This window comes from Boleophthalmus pectinirostris, unplaced genomic scaffold (genome assembly GCF_026225935.1).
Source record: "Boleophthalmus pectinirostris isolate CB_2022bp ecotype Guang Dong unplaced genomic scaffold, ASM2622593v1 HiC_scaffold_10, whole genome shotgun sequence".
NCBI classification, from domain to species: Eukaryota; Metazoa; Chordata; class Actinopteri; order Gobiiformes; family Gobiidae; genus Boleophthalmus; species Boleophthalmus pectinirostris.
In genome coordinates, this window is record NW_026570971.1 from 21,450,997 (window position 1) to 21,472,178 (window position 21,182).

The 21,182-nt window shown below is 37.7% G+C and overlaps 1 protein-coding gene across 1 annotated transcript in view; it reads left to right on the forward strand.

Moving 5' to 3' along the window:
* kif6 (kinesin family member 6) overlaps positions 1 to 21,182 on the forward strand; it is a 32,431-nt gene that overhangs the window by 7,785 nt on the left and 3,464 nt on the right. The window contains exons 10-17 of the mRNA XM_020919447.2: positions 722 to 825; positions 2,099 to 2,204; positions 5,847 to 6,006; positions 8,686 to 8,886; positions 12,327 to 12,429; positions 13,873 to 13,928; positions 20,474 to 20,524; positions 20,971 to 21,058. Of these exons, the coding sequence (XP_020775106.2) occupies positions 722 to 825; positions 2,099 to 2,204; positions 5,847 to 6,006; positions 8,686 to 8,886; positions 12,327 to 12,429; positions 13,873 to 13,928; positions 20,474 to 20,524; positions 20,971 to 21,058 (869 nt within the window). The remainder of the gene's footprint in view (positions 1 to 721; positions 826 to 2,098; positions 2,205 to 5,846; positions 6,007 to 8,685; positions 8,887 to 12,326; positions 12,430 to 13,872; positions 13,929 to 20,473; positions 20,525 to 20,970; positions 21,059 to 21,182) is intronic.

Consider the following 21,182-nt stretch of genomic DNA (forward strand, 5'->3'; position numbering starts at 1 on the left):
TTGAGCATGCAGCTGGAGTGTTACATCAGAACATCTGCATTTAAAAGAACCATTGGGAGTGCCTCTTTTTAGGCATGTCTACTATGATATTCAAAAGTGATCATTTTTTTCTAGTGCTCAGTTAGATGTTACAATACCAGGTAGACAGACACTACATTTCTGTTAAAGGTGTTTGCTAAAAGTGGTGGAGTAATGCTAAGTCTGACCTTTGACCCTGGCTTGGCTCAAGCAGACAGTTGACTCCCTGGCGTCTCTGTGTCACCAGTATAACTGGGCAGTCACAGCCCAGTGTTGTGTTTGCACTCCAACAGCATTTTTTTGGAAAAGGTTTTCATATGTACAGTAACAAAATCCAGACAGTGGTTACTGATGGCACCTATTGTATTATCTGTAGTCACAACTAAATGCATGATGACAGTAAGAAGTGAAGATGTGCTAATTTGAGTATTTTTGCTGTCACATCTTTTTATGCATGGTTCTTTCAAACTGGAGAAGCCTTATCTGGAACTACTTAACTATGTCTATATCATTGATCAGCAAATAGTTTGCTGATGCTGCTGTCTTCTACAGATAACCACATCAAATGTTGTTTATGGAATTTGTAAATAACTGCATTCTGCTCTCATTTTTATTTTGTGCTGCACACTATATTTGTGATCTTTTCTAACATAGCTTATTGTGATGACCCTGTAGTTTAAACTGAGTTATGTATGTTTTCCAGCTAATTGCCCGTCTAAAGAAGGAGGTCCAGTCTCTGAAGGAGGAGTTGTCCATGGTAACAGGGATACAGAGAGAGGACCAGCTCACAGGGGATGAGATAGACAAGTATGCAACTGTCCTATTGTCTTAACACAAACGAAGCAAATACTATCTAGATGCAACATTTTTATAGACGCACCCAGCAGGGCAGCAGCCACATTATAACGGGTTGCACTGTATTTGTATATGAGGAACTGCTTTGACCTTAGCCAGTCATCTCAGGACATTAAAAAGGGAGTATTTGTCATATTTGGTTTGGAGAAAGTCTTAACATTACGGGAGCGTGCAGACAGGCTTTTTCGGAACACTAATTTGTAACTGTAACACTCAACACCAAGCCACCCTAGCCAATTTTTTTTCTTTATTCAAAAAATGTAAGGTTTCTAAATGCGCCAGGATGACTTATGCGTTTAGCCATGCCTCAGTGGTACATGTTAACCTCCTTTGCCGAGGCCTAACCAAATCTAATAGAGTTTCCCAGGCTGCTGTTGTATTTCTGTTGTTCTGCCCACATGGTGGTGTACCCTTCCATCAACACCTGACTTCAGGCCAGACAACTTGGCAAAAACCTCTGCCCTGTTGATATATTTATTGAGCATTGACCATCTCAGCTGGCATCTCATTATTCCCCTGCCATTATCCCCTGTGTGCCCAGTTTGCGGACAAATAACTTTTAGCGGTGTCTTTTGCAACCACACTAACTGGATGTGCTGACATTATGTAGCCAGTTCCCTCTTATTTTCAACCTCATTTCTAGACCCTCATGATTTGTCATTTTTGTAAACAGTAGCATATAAATTTGAATAATGGAATAATAATAAACTATGCAAAACTATTTGACATATACTTTTCTTGATTCGAATAGCCAAATGTTTAAGCATCTTACTTGCTGGGGAAAAAAGAAATATGATTGCTTCTATTATATTTAATATTACAGATGTGGGGACAAGATTAACTCAGTTGCTATCAAAAATATCTATGAAATTTTCTTCAAAGATTGTCTGTGGTGTTGAAAAGAATCACTCCACAGTCAAATATCTCTGAAACCACTAATGCCTCCCAAGACCTTCTAACTAGACTGTTGTTTGTTTTACGTCCACTTTTGTCTAAACGTTGCATGTGTCTACACTGTACACAACACTATGATACTGTTGGAAAATTAGAAGTGCTCATTGTTCTGCTTACTTGATCTGTCTGTTCTTGGCTTTCACTGCGGGCTGCTTCATGACAATAAAGAAGCAATGTTTGGAAAATAAATCTCGTCAATAGTTTAGACTGACTATGACCACTATGCCTGTGAGTGTTGAAGAGGAAATATTAACATTTTTTTTGTGTGCAGGTTAGAAGAGTTACTCAAGACATTTTTGGAGGATTCCGATCCAGAAGTGACTCTGAACTTGGGGCCAGATATGAGAAATATTCAACACTGCTTCTATCGGCTTAAGGTAAATATTGTATGCCAGGTTTTGCATGAAGTAAAGGCTGACCAGTTATTGCACTTCTTAGCTCCCCCAACAGACCATCAGTGGAAATGCAATCCTTTTTAGCATGTAGATAACTAAAGTTTACATGAATTTAAATGAAAAATACATCTTGATGAGTAAGTGTGACCATCTTAGATTTATTAGGTAAGTAGGGATTTCTGACATAGTTTACATATTCACTAATATATAAAAATGTTTGCCAGGTGCACACATTTCCTTATACTACCTTATTGTCAGATTTATTTTCTTCAGGATAATGTAAAAGTAAAATCTCCTCTATGTTCACTCACTGTTCGTACCTATGTGTTAAAATGGCAATTATCATAAATCTATCCTCAGGTTCACCATAAATGTAACTTAATGCCATACACTGAAGTTTAATTATTCCCAGTCGTATACAGGACTGCTGATTTTCCCACAGCCAGACTGTCTAGACGTATATGTTTGAGTTGTTTGCCACTTAATTAGGGACAAAGTGTAATGTTGATGTGCTGTTGTTGTCAAATTTGCATAACAGCTTCAAAACTGTACATAGACATATCAGCACAAAACTATACTTATCTCCTAATTAGAAAAATCATTGTGGTTTTCAACATATCAGGTTATATGAGAATATGATATGATATGATATATATATATATATATATATATATATATATATATATATATATATATATATATATATATATATATATATATATATATATATATATATATATATACACATATATATATACATATAACCTCACCTTCCACGGTGGTAGGTCTCTCTCACCCTCATTCAGCTCGGGTCTTCTACCAGAGGCCTGGGAGCCTGAGAGTTCTGTGCAGTATCTTTGCTGTCCCCAGTACTGCACTTTTCTGGACTGAGATTGAGTGCACAGATGTTTCTGTACACTATGCCCGCCACTTGGTTATGTCGCTCCATGTATGCTTTCCCTGCCAGCATCTTACACCCTGCAGTTATGTGCTGGACTGTCTCAGGAGCCTCTTTGCACAGTCTACACCGTGGGTCTTGTCTGGTGTGGTAGATCTGGGCCTCTATTGCTCGAGTGCCCAGGGCCTGCTCCTGAGCAGCCAGGATCAGTGCCTCTGTGCTGTCCTTCAGACCAGCCCTCTCAAGCCATTGGTAGGATTTCTTGATATCAGCCACTTCAGTTATGTTCCAGTAGTACGCCCCATGTAGGGGTTTGTCCTGCCATGATGGTCCCTCCAGCACCTCTTCCTCTGGACCCCACTGTCTGAGACATTCTCTGAGCACCTCATCTGCCGGGGCCTTGTCCTTGATGTACTCAAGGAGCTTGGATGTTTCATCCTGGACAGTGGTTCCCACACTCACTAGTCCTCGGCCCCCTTCCTTCCGGCCTGCGTACAGTCTCAGGGTGCTGGATTTGGGATGGAACCCTCCATGCATGGTCAGGAGCTTTCGTGTCTTAACATCTGTGGTCTGTATCTCCTCCTTTGGCCAGCTTACAATCCCTGCAGGGTATCTGATCACTGGCAGGGCGTAGCTGTTGATTGCCTGCACCTTGTTCTTGCCATTGAGCTGGCTTCTAAGGACTTGCCTCACTCTTTGCAGGTATTTGGCCGTAGCCGCTTTCCTTGTTGCCTCTTCGAGGTTGCCATTTGCTTGTGGGATACCAAGGTACTTGTAACTGTCCTCAACGTCTGCTATTGTTCCCTCTGGGAGTGACACCCCCTCTGTGTGGACTACCTTCCCTCTCTTTGTCACCATCCTGCTACATTTCTCAAGCCCGAATGACATCCCAATGTCTGTACTGTAGATCCTTGTGGTGTGGATCAGTGAGTCGATGTCTCGCTCACTCTTAGCGTACAGCTTGATGTCATCCATGTAGAGGAAGTGACTGATGGTGGCCCTATTTCTGAGTCGGTATCCATAGCCTTGATACCCCCTCAGCCAATCTGGCTGAGGGGGTTTACACTTTCGCCGGTTGTGTTGCGAACAGCCGGTTTATTCGTCTGGCCTCGTTATCTCGTGTGTACCTCTTTAGGCGGCTGGCCAAGGCTTGGAGCCTTTGTTTGGCAGTTTCGAGTGCTTCAGGTATGGGCAACTGGTTGTACCTCTTGGGCACTTGCTTTTTCATTGCACCTTTCTGGGCCTCTGACAGTTGACTCACTTCTCTCCTCGCCTCCTTGATTTTAGCCTCTAACCGTCTTTTCCATGGTGGGTATTGTATCTCATGGCTCCCATGGTTGCTCTTATAGCCCAACACATCTAGGATCACTGCTGCTGAAGTGTATATCAGCTCATTGGTTTCAGTGATTGTTGTGGTAGGGATCGTTCTCAGTGCTGCATTCACATCGTCTAGGAGACTTTCAGATGGTACTTCACTTAGCCTCTGTAACTGGCATCGGGGTTGCCTTGTGTTCATTCGGGCCATGAGGTCAGTCGCTGCCTCGCTCAGCGTGATACTTATTGGGGCTTCGTAGCCAATCTCTGGTTGGGGAGTTGGTGTCAACTCCCCTCTGACCTGGCACACTGGTTCCCCCTTGCCGTGGCATTTGTGTTGTACCTCATCAATCTCTAGTTGTGATAGCAGTTGCCGTTTGTGGATGTTGGAACACTGAACTACTAGTTGTTTGGCCGTTAGCTTGGACTGTGGGTATCGTAATAACCATTTTTCCCACATTCTGTTCATGTAACCCCTCTGACTAGGGTTACTGTAGTAGTAGCATTCCAACAGAGCCTTGTTCTCGCATCTCGCCCATTTCCTCCGTGTTCCAGTAGCCCATTTTTCATCAAGGTGCCCTGGTTCCCCAGCACCTGATGCAGACCTTGTTTGGCCGGGCGACATCTGAGCTGGCATGTCATACGTTTCTTTCTCTCTCATCATTGTATGAGGTGGGCAGTAGCATGAAGGGTCTTGCCCAAGGACCCACACTGGTTAGCACTTTGCCCCCCCCCCACCCCATCAGAGGGGGGATTTGAATATATATATATATATATATATATATATATATATATATATATATATATATATATATATATATATATATATATATATATATATATATGTTTTTATCTATACTACTAGTACATGTTTAGCATGAAGTTATATTATGTATTATGCGTTTTCCATAATACACTGAACAAGCTTACATTGCTATCTATGACATTTTTTTTTTAAATTAGCCTATCACTTCTGTTTAGTTTTATAATATGGTAAAAACAAAAGAAAGAAAAATACATAAAATACAACTGGACAGCTGCAAATGATCCTACTTCTAATAAATGTTTATAAGGAAGACAATATAGTCATACTATTGTTGAACTCTCATTTAGTCTAAAGTGGAGCAGCCAACACAAGGATGTTCCAAAGCCCTCTGTTTATCTTTCCATGAGTTTGTTGAGATCTACCAGCTCTACCTCCTGTTCAGTTTACATTCCCTTCAGCATCAAGCAGTCACACTTCACTGGGTGCACAGGAATCCAAGTCTGTTTTATATTTTGGTCCTTCATTCTATTGTTTGCAAAATTGTTCTGTTAACCTTAAACAACTCCCTACTTGACCTTAAATATCACTAGGCGCATTTGGAGTGGACAACTTTTTTTTTTTTGTTCAATCTTTGTTCTTTGTGTAGATGATGGTCCTGGAAAAACCAAGCAGAGGGGCCGCACTGACTGATGGGAAAATGACACCAGAAGCAACACTGATGAGGGGCCACATTCAGGAAAGTCAGCAGTGTGTAGTAGAAGTTACAAAGTTGAAAGAGATGCTGACACAACGCGACAATGAGATCAGTATCCTTTAATCCAACCACATGGGAAACCAAAGCAGGAACCGAATCAAGAGCTTTGTATGGAATATATGATCAACATTCACTTCTTATCTTCCCTGAGTTGGTTTCACATTCGTATTATGATATTGATAAAATATTACCTTAGATGTTTAAAAAGTTTACAAAATCACAAAACCATTTAGTGTATTGATACTTTGCAGCTGATGTCATCAGCATTCGCGGGGGGTGTGAAGCTAACGGTACGCAGAAGCTGTTACTCAAGTTAGACTTTAATCTGAGTTTTATTTTAACACAATCTGACCAAGTCTGTCACACATACCATCACAGTGACAAGCTACCTAGTATTAGTATTAATATTAATCAAATCTAACAGTGCCATGAACACTTGTATTGTTCATAGGCTCCTAATGTGTCCATTGTGTCATCATGGAAACTTCTGAACATTCCATCAATAGAAATGTGTTATAGAACACCCTCAGTGTGATGTCACTGCTAAGCATCAATCCCCACATTTACTTGCAATGTGGGGACTTGCAGATATCCGATGTGACTATTAAGGAATTATGTCCATTTGTTAAACATGAAAAATATCATAAATTTTCCTGAATTTCCCGATTCAACAAAATAATATAAATATATTAAAATTATGTGTGTGTGTGTGTGTGTGTATATATATATATATGTTTTCAAATACAAGTTTAGCTTATGATAGCAGTTTATCATTACTGCTATTATTCATAATTATAGTATTTGTGTTTCAATATGATATTTCTAATAACTTTATAGCTGTATTATTCCCTTGGCCGCTCTCTACTGTGGCTTGTCATTAAATCACACCACATTTGTCAAGAAATTGAGATGTCTGCTTGATTATATAACCACAAAAGCCTCAGCTACCCAAAATAAATAGAATATTATCATCTATATATTTCACTGTAGAATTTTTGGGAAAATTTCAAAGTAATCTGAAATTATCTTGTAAATTTTCCTTCCCAAGATGACATAGTGGTTTTCACATAATGCAGCATAATTTCCACAATTGCTGTGGCATGCTTAAGGGCCATAATTCAGACAGGTTTACCCACAATTTACTGACCATATTGATAATCCTCAATTTGAATGTTGCTTCAAAAATGGCTTAGTTGTCTCAGTTGAATCACGCTCAGCCAGAGTTACCATCTTCAGAATGAAAATCAATACTTTCAGTTTTCCAATTTTTCTAAATATGACATTGCTTCCTGTAATTTTTGCCTTTGCTGACATTGTCTACTTCTAATGCTCAACTTTTAACTTTTAATGAGCACATGTCAAATCAGGTAAAGAGGTAAAATCCAGCTGTCACTAGTACTGCCCTAAATTCTATGATTCATTTAGTTTAGCGAAGGCATCAACCCATCCAACAGATTCAGACTATTTAACAGACAGCTAATTTACAAATGATTTATGTTGATCCTACAAGTGTAGCTTTGCCCCACAGTCAAGCAGCAAATTTCCATTTCTGTATGTAACCTACTCAAATTTGATCTCAACACTGAAGACGTAACGATGTCCCGTATTTCAGCAAGGATCACATCAGATGCTAAAGTCTTTAGTAATGGAAAGAACTTGTGAACAGAAGCAACCTCTAGTAATTATCCGTGTAAACCTATGACATACAGTAAAATCTAAGCACCAGTCCTTCCAAAATCTGACATTTAAATTGTCAAGTTAAGATCTGGCAAATTTTGAGATGAGTGCGTGGCTGTCTTCAATGGAAACTATAATTGGAGTTTCACTTTCCTCATGTTATTGTTCAGCCTGACAACTCTTTTTATTGGCTGACAGTAATGTAAACTAACTTTCTCCAGCTCCTTCCTTGAAATTATGTCCATTTCAAATCCAGAAGAATGATATCCAGATTTTTCTTTTTTTTTTTACTTTGAACATCCCAAATTATTTGCTGACCACTGCAATTTGGTTCTGGTCAGAGCCAAAATCCATGTCTGCTAATGTAATGATAGGAACATGCTTGAGCAATTGGGTAATGCATTGAGTTGAAATTATGGGTTGTGATTACGCCATCAAGCACACTTCATCTCACTGCAAACCAGACAAGGCCAGAGCCAATGACATAAAGTTGTATATAATGTAATAATAATTTGTTGTACACATTGCTACAAAAACACATTTCTTGTAAAGATAATAGCTTACCACAGCCACATTTACTAGTACTTGTAATAGTCAACAATAGTGACTTTGACATTTCTGGAAGACTGAAGCTGTCTGCTATATGCTTTCAGAAAAGTACGTATAAGGCATTTAGCTGGAGGCCCCTAATTAAAAACAGAAGTTGGGAGCAAAGCACAGACAGTAGTAATAGTGCTAAGGAAGTGTTTATAGTAAAAGGACATATGGAAACATTGCACATGAACAAACAGGCTGAGTGGCAATTTTCACCTCATGTACTCTGTATCACAATTTACATAGACATATGCAATTTAAATAGTTGAGGAAAGAGTGCTGAAAATTTGCACTGCAGGTACATGGCTACCAATATACTTAATTACAAGCATTTCAATATCTATCTGTCCGTCTGTCTATCTTTCTATCTAATTCTCATCTGTATAATAATCTTCACGACCAATCTATTTCTTTATCCCTTTATTTTCCAGACATATTTGCCTTAATATACTGCAAATAGGTATTCTAATTAAGATGCTGAAGAATGAGAAGAAAAGAGCTCAGGATGCTGCTACGCAATTGGCCAAACTCACCCAAAGCCAAGACATAGTTTCACCAAGGGCTGCTGTGTTCAGAGTCACTAATGAGGAGTCCAGTGAAGAAGACACAAATCTGACAGAGGTGCACACTGAAGGACGAGCCATCCAATATATGAAAAGAGGTATTTTATCAACAGTCTGTGCTTAATGTGTATTTAATGTATTGCATGAATTTAAGCAGTGTTGTGATGTTGCAACCGTGGGATCTTTGGGGTCTTGCAATGAAAAGTATCTGCGATGTCAATGTAGCATTTATTTTGAACCAGACTCATCAGTGGGATTATATTAGAGCTTCCTTTGTGAGGTCACTGAAGTGCCTCACTGTAGCCATGTCTGTAGGGCAAACTTAGACAGTTTTGAGATTTAAACCTGTAGCTTGTTGCTGATGAAAAACTGATGAACTTAAGATTGTTAATAGTACCTAAGAACCAAGAAAGGGGCCCCCAAACATAAACAAACATGTCAGCATACAAACATATGTAGGGTATATATGGTTTGTTTTGTTTTTCTTATATTTTCCCAAAACTGGGCCATATTCAACAAAATTTGGGAAAACTTTGTCGCCCACCCTTTATAATGATCTAAAGCTTAAATAGATTGACCTAATTGTTTGTCAGATGCAGCATTCTTCATATTTTCCATTTTAAGTACAGTTAAGTTGTGCCAGGATGTCAAACCTTTATTAGTTCTTTTCCAGAGGCCATAGAAGTACAAGTCATCAAACTGAGCTAGAGACTCTGTCTCATCTGAATGCTGCTCTGTCCTGATGATGCCCGGTGTGGTAGTAAGGGCAGAGGAAGCTAATTGGACACAGACTGTTTGAAAGATGAGGCTATGAAAAAGCAAACACATGCTTGAATGGCGTCCAGCCTGAATTACTGAGTGTATCAATCATTGAGTGAAGGGCCACTGTGATGGATGGCAGCACGGCAGTGGTTTTAAAAATGCTACAAAAATATGGACAGTGTATTATTACTGCTGAAAGGTATGTGATCTAATGTGGAAACAGCTGGAGCATATTGTTAATCTTGGGTTAATTTTCTGACTCGTAAAAATAGGTTTACTCACTCCCATTGATAAAGAATAAAATAAAATAAAAAAAGACGAGTTACATAGATTACAATAATTTAATGTATAGTACAATTTTGTGTGGATTTGTCCAAACACTTCTGTGTGACTGTGTCTGTGACTTGAGAGCCAGGAAGATATTGTTTAATTTACACTTGGTTATAAATCACATAGACACATCAAAAACATCAAAAACACATAATGCTTTGCTAGTATGTTGTTACACTTTGACAACAGACAAACTTGTCTCTACTGTGATGGAAATAACCTTTGAGTGATGCATAATAGAGATAGTAGTTTTGTTCTGGCCACAAACATGTGTTTAGAGATCATATCTGTTACACACCATGAGAAAAATTGTTATATAATTCTTGTAGTTAATATTGTTCACTTAGTTGGTGTGAAGTTCCCACACCCCTCTTGGTGGTTACATGTCCACTCTGGAATGTCCATGGACTTTCTCACAGTTCTTCATAAGAACTATTCACTGCATTCACATCAAAGCTTTGAGCTGAATAGTCTCCAACCACATCAGCTGTTAGCAGCAGGGACGACCTGCTGCTGTCTGTGAGGGAAATACTGGCTTTCTGAACAGTCCATGGTTCCAGGTCAATTGGAAAACACAATAATAAAAGTTTATACAATATACTCTGCTGAATCTGGGAGCATAGAAGCTATAAATCCAGTCTCATTATGTTAGAATATACAGTAGTCGTTGCTTTGGTTTCTTACAATTAGCGGCCCTTATGTTTGACTTGTCACATCTGGTCCAAATGATCATATGGATAATTTTTTTCAATCTTTCCAAACTATATGTACATTAGATCATTGTTTTTTGTTCCAAGTTCATAACAAATGCACCTTTAATTTCTTCCTGTCAAAAGGTCACCAGTGTTTACATACATTTTAATTTACATTTTATCCAAGACTCTCTGGCCGCAGCCTCCAGTCTTTGTGGTTAAAGAGGGAAATTGCTGCTCCCTGAAGATTAACTGTAGTTGTAATGATGATGACCTTTCCATGGACAGCAGCCATGATTGTATAATAGAGCTCTTTCCATCCCTCAACAATAAGCTCCTAAATCAGTTTGAGTTTGTATTTAGTTAGTCTTTTGACTTTTTACTAAAAGATGCGTATGTTGGTCAAGCCTGATGAATTTTGTCAATATTATTTAGTGTATACTTCATACGGGGCTTGGGACAGTGTTCTGATAGCAAACATTCAGTTAATGGATATGCAAGGTGTTCCCATTATAATTCAAACTGTTGATTCCTTGTCTATTTCCAGGAGATGAGAAGATTTGAGTAAATCCTGCTTTGTTGTAATGAGATGATAATGAGTCTAACAGACGCTTCACAATTGTCTGTCATAGAAGCCACAGTCTAATATGAATATCTGCAGAGCTTTGCAAAATGTGTTATTGTATATTATATTGTCTCCTATCATCTCACCAAATCTAGATGTAATCAAGGCTCTCCTGGAAACTGTTAAAGGCAGTGCTAGACATGTGCTTATAAATGAATGGAACGATGCTGGCATCTGATTTCTGAAATGTGTTGAAACAGCAACAATAGTCACGACACGCTCACCTCACTGAACCTTTGTGGTTTGTCAGCATGGGTAGCATGGGAAAGAAGAATTAGGAAAGTTGGCATCACGTCCTTGTGATTTCATTACCGCAAAGTGTTTTAGTGCAACTAAATATGATGTCACATCACTCCAGATATTCCTGGAATGCTGCATTTAAAGGAGTCGTATTAAAGTGCATTTCCCTCGAAACCTCACACTGATTTGTTGAGCTTGGCTTTTGCATAACTTGAGTCGATGGTTTTGATGAAAACAACAAATAACATTCCTGTCTGTCTTGAAATTATTTGTGCATTGCTTTCTGTTCAGTGAGCTGCTTTGCACTCTGTTTTGCAATGCATGACTGTACAAAATTTTTACAGTTTGTGCTAGTGACACCACTGCCACACAGTATTCTCATTGAATTCTCACTCCCCATTATGGCATAAATTAAGGTTTTCTTTTCTTAACATATCTAAAAAAAAAAAAAAAAAAAAATTTAATAATGATGATGGAAGAAATCCTTACTATAATATAATCATAATGAAACCTTAGCATCAGCAGGTTCAGATTTATGAGAACTCTTACTTGTATTAAGTGGCAGAGTTAGCAGGGGAGCACCCACCGTTTAGTGCTGACATGACCAGAAAAGCTGTTTACACTTGTGTTAATGTTAGCTCTAAGCAGTAAATGGTGCTCTAATAGCCCCTTCTCTCTCACTGTAATTAGTCATAGGTGGGAGGTCATTGATATGAACAGGAGGCTGCTACATCTGGCTGCCAGACTCACACACAGTGTGTCCATGTGGGAACTCACTGGTTACAGATTAAGAGCAGGATGTGTGGAGATTTCCCATAGTTATAAGATGTGTTGTGTAACAAGCTGTCTCGTCTAGATGCTAATTTGTGTTTAATTGTGATTATTATAGGTCCCAAATTGTCTATGGGAAAACAAGAGGCCTTCGAGATCTTTTTAAGAGACCATGAAGATCACCTGACCATCGAAGAAAACAAGACACAACTGAAACAAAGGTTGGATAAGTGTTTTCTAATTGATAAATATTTAGATTTTAACACTGACACTGATGTACCAATTGGAGATAACGGCACCTGAAATTACTGTAGTCTGTGTGCTATAGAAGCATGGACAATTTACAAACATTAGGACTGGCATCTTAAATCTTCCAAGAAAGCTACACCTAGTGGTACAGGTAACATACAGATGGTACTGAAGGTTAAAAAAAAAAAAGAAATACATGTAGTAGGGGTGTCAAATTATCGCGTTAATTGCGATTAATTAATTACAGTCATATTTAGTGCGTTATGTTTTTTAATCGCGTTAATCTAATTTTTAATCTCTAACTTTACTGTTTCTGTATGCGAGTTGCTTTATTATAAAACCTGTTTTTATGTGTTGTTGGGACAACAGCACACACACACACACACACACACAAAAAACACATTTATAAAATTTTTTATTTCGGTAATTCCACTCATTGTCGGAAACCCACACAAAACGCGCGCAGTAAGAGCGATGTAAACGTCACATTGGTGGCGTCAGTCGCACAATGGACGAGGTCGAACAGCCAGTAGAACAGAGTCAGCAGTGCACAGGTAAAAACGCATTCGTGTTTTGGAAATTATTCTCCCGACGTGAAATATAAAAGAAAATAACAAATATACGCCTACAACTTAAATGTCACTGGTGAAAACAACCTGCATAGACTCATGATGTCTGCACTACTGTCCTATAGTGACCTGCCACATGAGGGGACACGCACACAGACACACACAAACACACACAAACACACACACAAACACAAACAAACACACACCTTCATCATCGTCATTAACCTGAGAACGCGCGGACCACGTTTCCTTCCGTAGACACTGCGCGGACACCGACGTGCTCCCGTGAGCCGCGTGTGGATCGTGTTTTCTCGCGTACGCTGCGTAAATCGCGCTTCCTCCTGTGCGCCTCTAAACCAGAACTAACACCAAGACTAAAACCAGGACTAATCCAGTCCAGGACTAAACCAGGTCTAAAAGTTATTATGTTCAGATTTCCTCGTCTTTGCTACTTTACAGCAAACAGTTTCTTATTCATGGAGACTTGGGCTCAACAGCCAAATTGAAGAGATTTGTTGAACAATAAATGACTTTATAAAGTCACTTTTTTTGTTCTATATCAGTCTTTTGATCTGCCACAATAATGTAATAATGAATTTAAATGAAAATACCTCAAATTGAAGGCTTTTCTCAGCAATTTTTAGGTGAGATTAAAATGAGATGAATTAGATTAATCAATTACAGATCATAATTAATTAGTCTCTCAATTTTTTTAATCGCATGACAGCACTAACATGTAGATTCTGCTGTTTTTGAAAACACATGTTCCTCAAATGTCCTTGGGGATAAAATTACTACCTTGAATGAAACTTTCTATCGACCACTAACATGCACATTTTTTAACAGGTCAGTTGAGGCTAAAGGACTCGGAGGTCAACTAAATGAAACAAGAAACAGAATAAGTAAGTTCTCTTAACAGATGGGGGGGGGTCTTCTGGGAATTTAACCCATTTAGAAATTGCAGGAAAATATTTATTCATGTTGCAATGTTGTACAAAACGTAAGGCCTGTAAACTCTCATAAACACACCACTTATGGGGTCCTAGTTACCAGAGCAATTGTGAATCAGCAAATTCTTTCCAAAACTGAATGGCATTCAATGTGCTTTTTACTATCTCCTCTCCAGCTGTTTTATATCTAACGTAAGTAGATAGTAAATAAATAATTAGTGGTTGTGTCTTTGCCAGTTCATTTCTGACACATTGCATAAAAATGTATTTGAGCTGGGTGCACATATTGCTTTACATGCCATTCATCATCATTTTTGTTACTTTAGCTCACACCTGTCTCAAGTCCCAGGCCCTTGCCAACATAACCATACCGTTGTTATGCGGTTAATCTTTTTCTCAACATTCCATGAGTGAGGTGCTGAGACAGTTATAATTCAGATATGCCATACATCAAGCTGAAGTAAACTGACAGCTCATGGGTGCTAATTCATCAATGAGGTTTGCAGACATCTTTCCATACTGTTTTGCTATGCTCTTCTGCTTCCAGAGCCATTTTCACATGTTGGAAAAACACCTGAAGCGTCTTGGTGTTGTCAAATACTATTACATTGTTAGATACATGGAAGTGCATTCTTCCTCGATGAGAAACATTATTTTAGTGGGAGAAGGTGGACTGTTGCGTTTGGAAAGGGATGGTTTTACTGTTTGGCACAACTTTTTTGCTTCATGCTTGCACATCATAGAAGCTGTTTTGATGATATGGACATGCTCATTGCACTGTTGGTTTTCCCAGCATGGGGGTCAGTGGCGAGGTGGAAAAGGGGAGGCAGTGGCGCGAGGAGACTGTGGTGTCCAAACATCTTCCTGGTTTACACTATTGTTTTTGGCTGTTGAAGATGGGCCAGGAATCCCATCTCTCTGGAGGAGCACACGTTCTGAGCCCTTAGGTACAGAAAGTGCAGATATACTATATATTTGTTCAGGGGATCCGACATGCACAACTTCAACATAAAACAAGTAGAGCAGATGGAAAGAAAAGGTTGATTTTACATCCAGATGTGCAAGCTTTAGGCAGGGCAGGCATAGGTACAGGCTATAGCTTCATCTTATGCCTTTAAGACTTCACAAACAACACACAATATGCATTTTTGTGTTATGCTGCACAATACTGGTAAACCAAAATGTTCTATATTCCAATAACAAAGCAAATGAAAATGAAAATAAAATACATTTACGTTTTTGTTTGAATACAAATCTTGACCTCAAAACTTGACCTGGATTGTTCCACAATAGGGCCATGGTCTATTTTTCATTTATTAAATTACAGCTGATTTATTTCCTGACTAGCCAGTCCCTTCAACATTCTGATTCTCATTTATCTTCTTTTACCTGAGATAAGTAAATGTTTGGCGTATCAATTGTTGATTCTGCAAAAATCTATGTTGTTTTTCAGTCCACTATGTTGTTTTTCCCTTTTTTTTTAAAGTCCTATTCTTGTTTTTGACGTGAAAGGACCATTCAATTGGTTAATCTGCCTGTCAATCACACCATCTGAAATCAGGAAGATATGATGCTTCTCCAGATCCACTCGTCTTTATGAAGTTTTGTCAGAGAGTGTGGTTCTGGTTGGTCAAGTAAGGTGATTTATTGCCTTATGCTGAAAAGCATGAATTGCTCTCCACAGTGTAACCTGGCCTAGTGGTGTTACCTGCTTGCTGCCACGGAGATGGATATGTTTTATGACATATTATAGGACATTTTATGATAACTATAACATCCCCTAGGCTTAGGAGACAGGAAGGCTACAAATTTTCCCCCAAAATAGTTGCAAAGTGTACCTTGGCTTTGATAAATACTATTTTGAATAATTTGGTTTATAGTACTGTATCATGTTTGCCTCAACTGAAATATTGATTAATGTTTTATTCATTCACAAAATGATGCCCTCCTTTTATCCCAATAATTCAAGTCTATTCTACAAAAAACTGAAATATTGAACCAATTTCTTTTTCTGTATTAACATAGTTGTACCAGTCCAAATGATACATCTAAAAAGCCAGAATACCTAACAATCTGTCAACATTATTCTTTCTGTGGGCAAACAAAATCTGTAAAATTAATGATTTGCTTTTGTCTTCTTATTTTTGTTTCTACAATTTCCTCAGCAACAAATTTGCTGTATCTAAGAGCGGTTCAGTTTTATTCCAATGAACACAGCCTACTAATCGCCTGTAGAAATAATAGTTATGTCCCTGGGTGCCTGGAATTCACCCTTCTTTGTACAAAAACCAAATGTGTTTGAATTATCATCCTTTCAGATAATGAGGCGCTGAGCATTGATCCCTTTGTGGTACTGATGTGGCATATCACGTTAAACCTCCAGGCCTCAAAAATCACCCAATATTTAGTGAAGCTGTAGCCCGATACTGTTTTCTGTAGGACAATGACACGTCTCTTAACACAGTTTGGGGGAAACCCGGCAGTATTTGGAAAGTTGTGGTGTTGAGGTTATACTTTTGTGTGGCCCTTACTCATTTTATGTCAGTACTATTGCCCAGTACTGACGACAGTCAAGTTTTGATGATCGAGTGTCTCGATCATCAAAATATTTTAATATGTATGTTTTAGTTGGAAGCCTAATAGGAAATCTCTATATGTATGTATGTCCTTCTTGAGCTACCGTATGTTTTCTTTGGGAATATTTTTCCTCCATTTTGTCTATCAATCCTCTACTTTCTTTTTGGAACCTCCTTTTGGTTTTATGTCACCATAACAGATCTGCTGTCCTATAGTTCAGAAGCCCCTCTGACACAATCCCATGTATCCACTATGTCCTGGGATAACAATTAGGAATGCAGCTTTTCAGTCCCGATATCATTATCGAGACTTATACTTAAAGTATTGTCTGATACTTATTATATATTAATCGATACCAGTGTAGGTACAGAAAATTACACTTATTTCCTTAAAATACAATTCACTCTTTATACAAGAGATCCAGTTTTGTTATGTAACTGTTAATTCTCCTTCACATCACTACTGAACCGATTGAAGCTCACTTTCTAAGCCAAAATCAGCCTGTAAATAGTCATATTACATCCAGTTAAAGGTACAATCAGGATATCAGCTGAACCAATATAATGAAACCAATATTCAATCCAGCTAATTTTTCTGTATCCGCACCAATATTCAATACTACTATCAGTATCAGTGCATCCCCAATAATAATGAGTCTTAAATTTGAACACATTACTTCTCATGACAAATTCTGAGAATTCAGAATTTGTCATGTTGAACAAAATACTATGAATCATAATGGCCACTTATTTTAAACTGTCAGAATAACTTTCTTATATCATAAATATTTCCTAATCCTTCTAGGCTTGTTGGAGAATAAGCCTAAGTTAGTTATGGCTCACATATGACTTCTTTTTCTGAGTCTTGGGTACCTCTCTGACCATAATGTAAACCATTGGGCGTCTCAGTTCATTTAAATTTTACTCCAACTACCGATGGCGTCTAAAAACAGGACTTTTAAATTCAGTCTGTAACTATTAGGAAAAAACACTGTCATCGCGTTCAGTACATGTCTTGTGTGTCATTTGTAGGGTTTCACTTCATCTGTTCGTGTCTGGCCCGTCGAATGGTTCTCCGCAAAGTGGTCTGCTAATGTAAAGGGCTCTGAAAGATGAGCTGCTCTTTGAGGCACTAGACGCACTGTATACACACTTTTAAAAAAATGATTCATCGGCCTAAAACTAAGAGCCGGGGTCCCTTTCACCTGAAGTCTGTGATAATGATATAGTTTAAACACCACGACTGCTATTTAGCTTTAAACAAGTGATACAACTATAGACATTTACCATATTGCTGAGTTTCAGATGACATCACATTATTCTATAGGCCAATAATTCTTAATACAGATGGGGGCAGCTAAAATGAAAAAATCTATATTGAAATGTAGACTCTTCTTGTAATCCAGTGAGTTCTTAAGTCTAGACACTAATAGAAATGGTCAGGTTCAACGTTTATGATTTATTTATTTTTTTAAATTAATTATTTTGCTTGACTAGAATAGGCAATATTGAACAAAAAATATATTATCCCCATCATCTTATACATTACTTGTTTGTAAGAGTTTCAGATTGCATTGTTTCTGTTGTTTTTATTTTTTATCAGCTCTTTTAGCAGGCTGTAATATTTTTTATTATAGACATATATATTCAATATTTTGTATATCTCTTAAAGAAATATTGCCCATAGTAATTTTAGTGAACGACTGTATAATTTTAATATTGATGTTCTTTCACTAGCTTTCCTGACTAATGCTTGTTAGTAGCAGCACTCCTAACACAAATAAGAAAACTGAATGAGTATTTGAGCACTTTGATTTGATGGAGGCAAAAGGCTTTAAGAGTTTTACAAATTCACCATAACTAAGATCCTTATTGTAAATGATATACCATATTATAACAGGTCTGATAAAATTCTGGAAATTACTATATTGATCTCTAGGGGTGTAATGATATACAAATCTCACGATACGATATTGTCACGGTATGAACCTCATGGTATGATATTTATTGCGATATTGTGTGAAAGCTCACCATATGGTGGGGAGACTCATGATTAGGGATGTAACAATATCCAAATCTTGGTACGATATTTTCACGATATACATCTCACGGTATGATATTTATTGAGATATTTTGTGGAGGCTAACAAAACTGTTAATATGCTACTTTTTCCTCTTAAAATGCCTTGGCAAGATTTAATCCAATGAACTAAGACTTAAAAGTGCTTAGAACTGTTATTTCTGTGTAGTTTGCCCTGAAATGGAGCAAAGGATCATGGTCTATGTAGTTCTGTCTGTCTTTTTTTAAGCTATTGCTGCACCATAACTCTTCATTTAAGCAAAGAGACTTGTAATTCGATATATTGTGATTGTCCACGATATTATTGTGAGGACTGTGATGATATGATACCACGATATTTCGTATATTGTTACATCCCTTTTGATCTCCTCTAGAAATCATTGTCTTAACACTGTGTGCATAATATAGTTAATGAGATTTTTTAAGGTATAATTTTACAGTCTCACAGCTCTTGTCATATAATTGGGGTCGTACTGCACAATATACTAAAGTAACTGATCTAACACAGCTGTTTTATTGCACCATTAGAGGTGTGCATTGAAAAAGTGTCTCCTTTCACTCCATTTATTTTACACTTCATCTGGATTTCTCGTTTTTGCTTGTAAGAACCTCACCTTTTACTTTGGAGACAGGATTGGATTACAACAAGTGTACAGAACCTGGGGGACTGTAATGCTAGCTCTCCATCTACCCCTTTTATGTATCACCCAAAGAGAGGATAATTAATATGGTCATTTACTGGACCAACTATATGACACCTGAGTTGCTTTTGACCTTATTTCTTCATTTTCTTTCACTAAATGTATCTTTGTGTGTTTTTTATATAATCAAGTATAATCATTTACGAATATGTGCGTAATATCCTTTGGCCTCAAAAGCATTGTAACTTTAAATCAATTTGCTAAATTGACCAATTAACTATTTGAATGAGTGGCCGGGAAGACAAGAAAAACAGCAGATCACACACAAATGACTTGTCCATGTGTTAACCCAGTACAAGAAAGGCACTGACCCAAATGGACCCAACTCTACCCTGTTCTGCCTAATATGGAGACGATTAGACTGTTTAGCTTGGAATAAGGGTATGGGGGAGTCTAGATATAATTGCTGTCTAGCTAATGTAAGTGCTGTTACTGAAAATGCTTTAAGTAATAAAATTTTATGGAAAAGACTGTATAGTACAAAAAATTATTAAATATACTCAATGATGAAAGAAGTACTCAATTTTGTTACTGAGCAAAAAATACTTAAGTAAAATTATCACATGAAAAAATTAAAAGTATTAAAGAGCTTCAAATGTATAGTATAATAGTGTTGTTAATAATATAAAGGATTTGTGCTGAATCAATTGTTTTTTCCAAGCTGTTTTTATTTTTGTATATTTTGTTTGCTCAGACTATGAACTTGTTAAAAATAAACCCTTAGCCTTTCAGCAGACCTCAAACTATAATAACTATACTATAGTTCCTTTTCAGTCCTGTTCAAAAGTGTGGTGGAGTAGAAAGTACAGATACCTGCTCTCAAAAGTAGTGAAATAAAAGTATTAGTGTTTAATTGTACTAAATTAAAGTATAGATACCTTATGTTCCACCACTCAAGATATTATACACCAACATAGCAAGCTGTTTTGTAGTTCAGAGTAAAAAGTATTCACACCTGAAACAGATGATTGACTTATTAAGTGCATAAAATATTGCAAGATAGGACAGTGTCTTAGCAGAGCTTCATTCATTTGTGAAGACTTGGGCCCTGGAATCTGGCTGTATCCTTAGAAACAGGACTGAGCCATGTGCACAGCTGTACACAAAGATAAACTGACATTTACTATCTCTACTCTTCCAGATGAGTTGAAGAAGCAGTTAGAATTGCGAAGAAGGCAGATGGCGGCTCACGGTAAGCTACAGTTAAACATTTCACATCTTGTTGCTTCCATATTGAGATGACATTGTGAGAGCCTTGTGGAAGCTTTGTAATGTGTGTTGGTTGGCCACTTCAAAAATGGTGCAGCAGGCTTCGGTGACCAACTTGTGGGCGGCACCACCAGTTTCCTCCGTCATCTGCTCTTTTCTGACCATTTGATCAGCCACCAACTGCTTTGAAGGGCAAATCTGGTTCAAACATGCAAGCATATCCCTTCAATTCTGATGCCCAATGCTGTTTAGTTATTTCAAGAAAGGGATTTTGAAAGGCATTTGTGAAAACCTGGTATCTATTATCGCCATTCATGATTGTGAATAAAATCTTAATAGCAAAAGGACATGATTTTTTTTTTTTTTTGTATATTTCATAGTGAATATATTCAGTTGGTTTGTAAACTTTTTTGATGTTTTGGTATTCAGCGGTTCTTGAAAATCATATGGAGTTTCAAGACGATGTGGATCCAGTAGAGGAAAAACTACGAAAGCAGATTGAACAGGAAAAAAAGATGTGAGTTTAATTTAAATTTCGTACCATCTCTCTGTGTTTTCCATTAAAAATAATGCCAAGATCCCAAAAATTTGCAGTTAATTCCCACAACCCTAAATGCCAGATGAATGCCAGAAGAAAGATG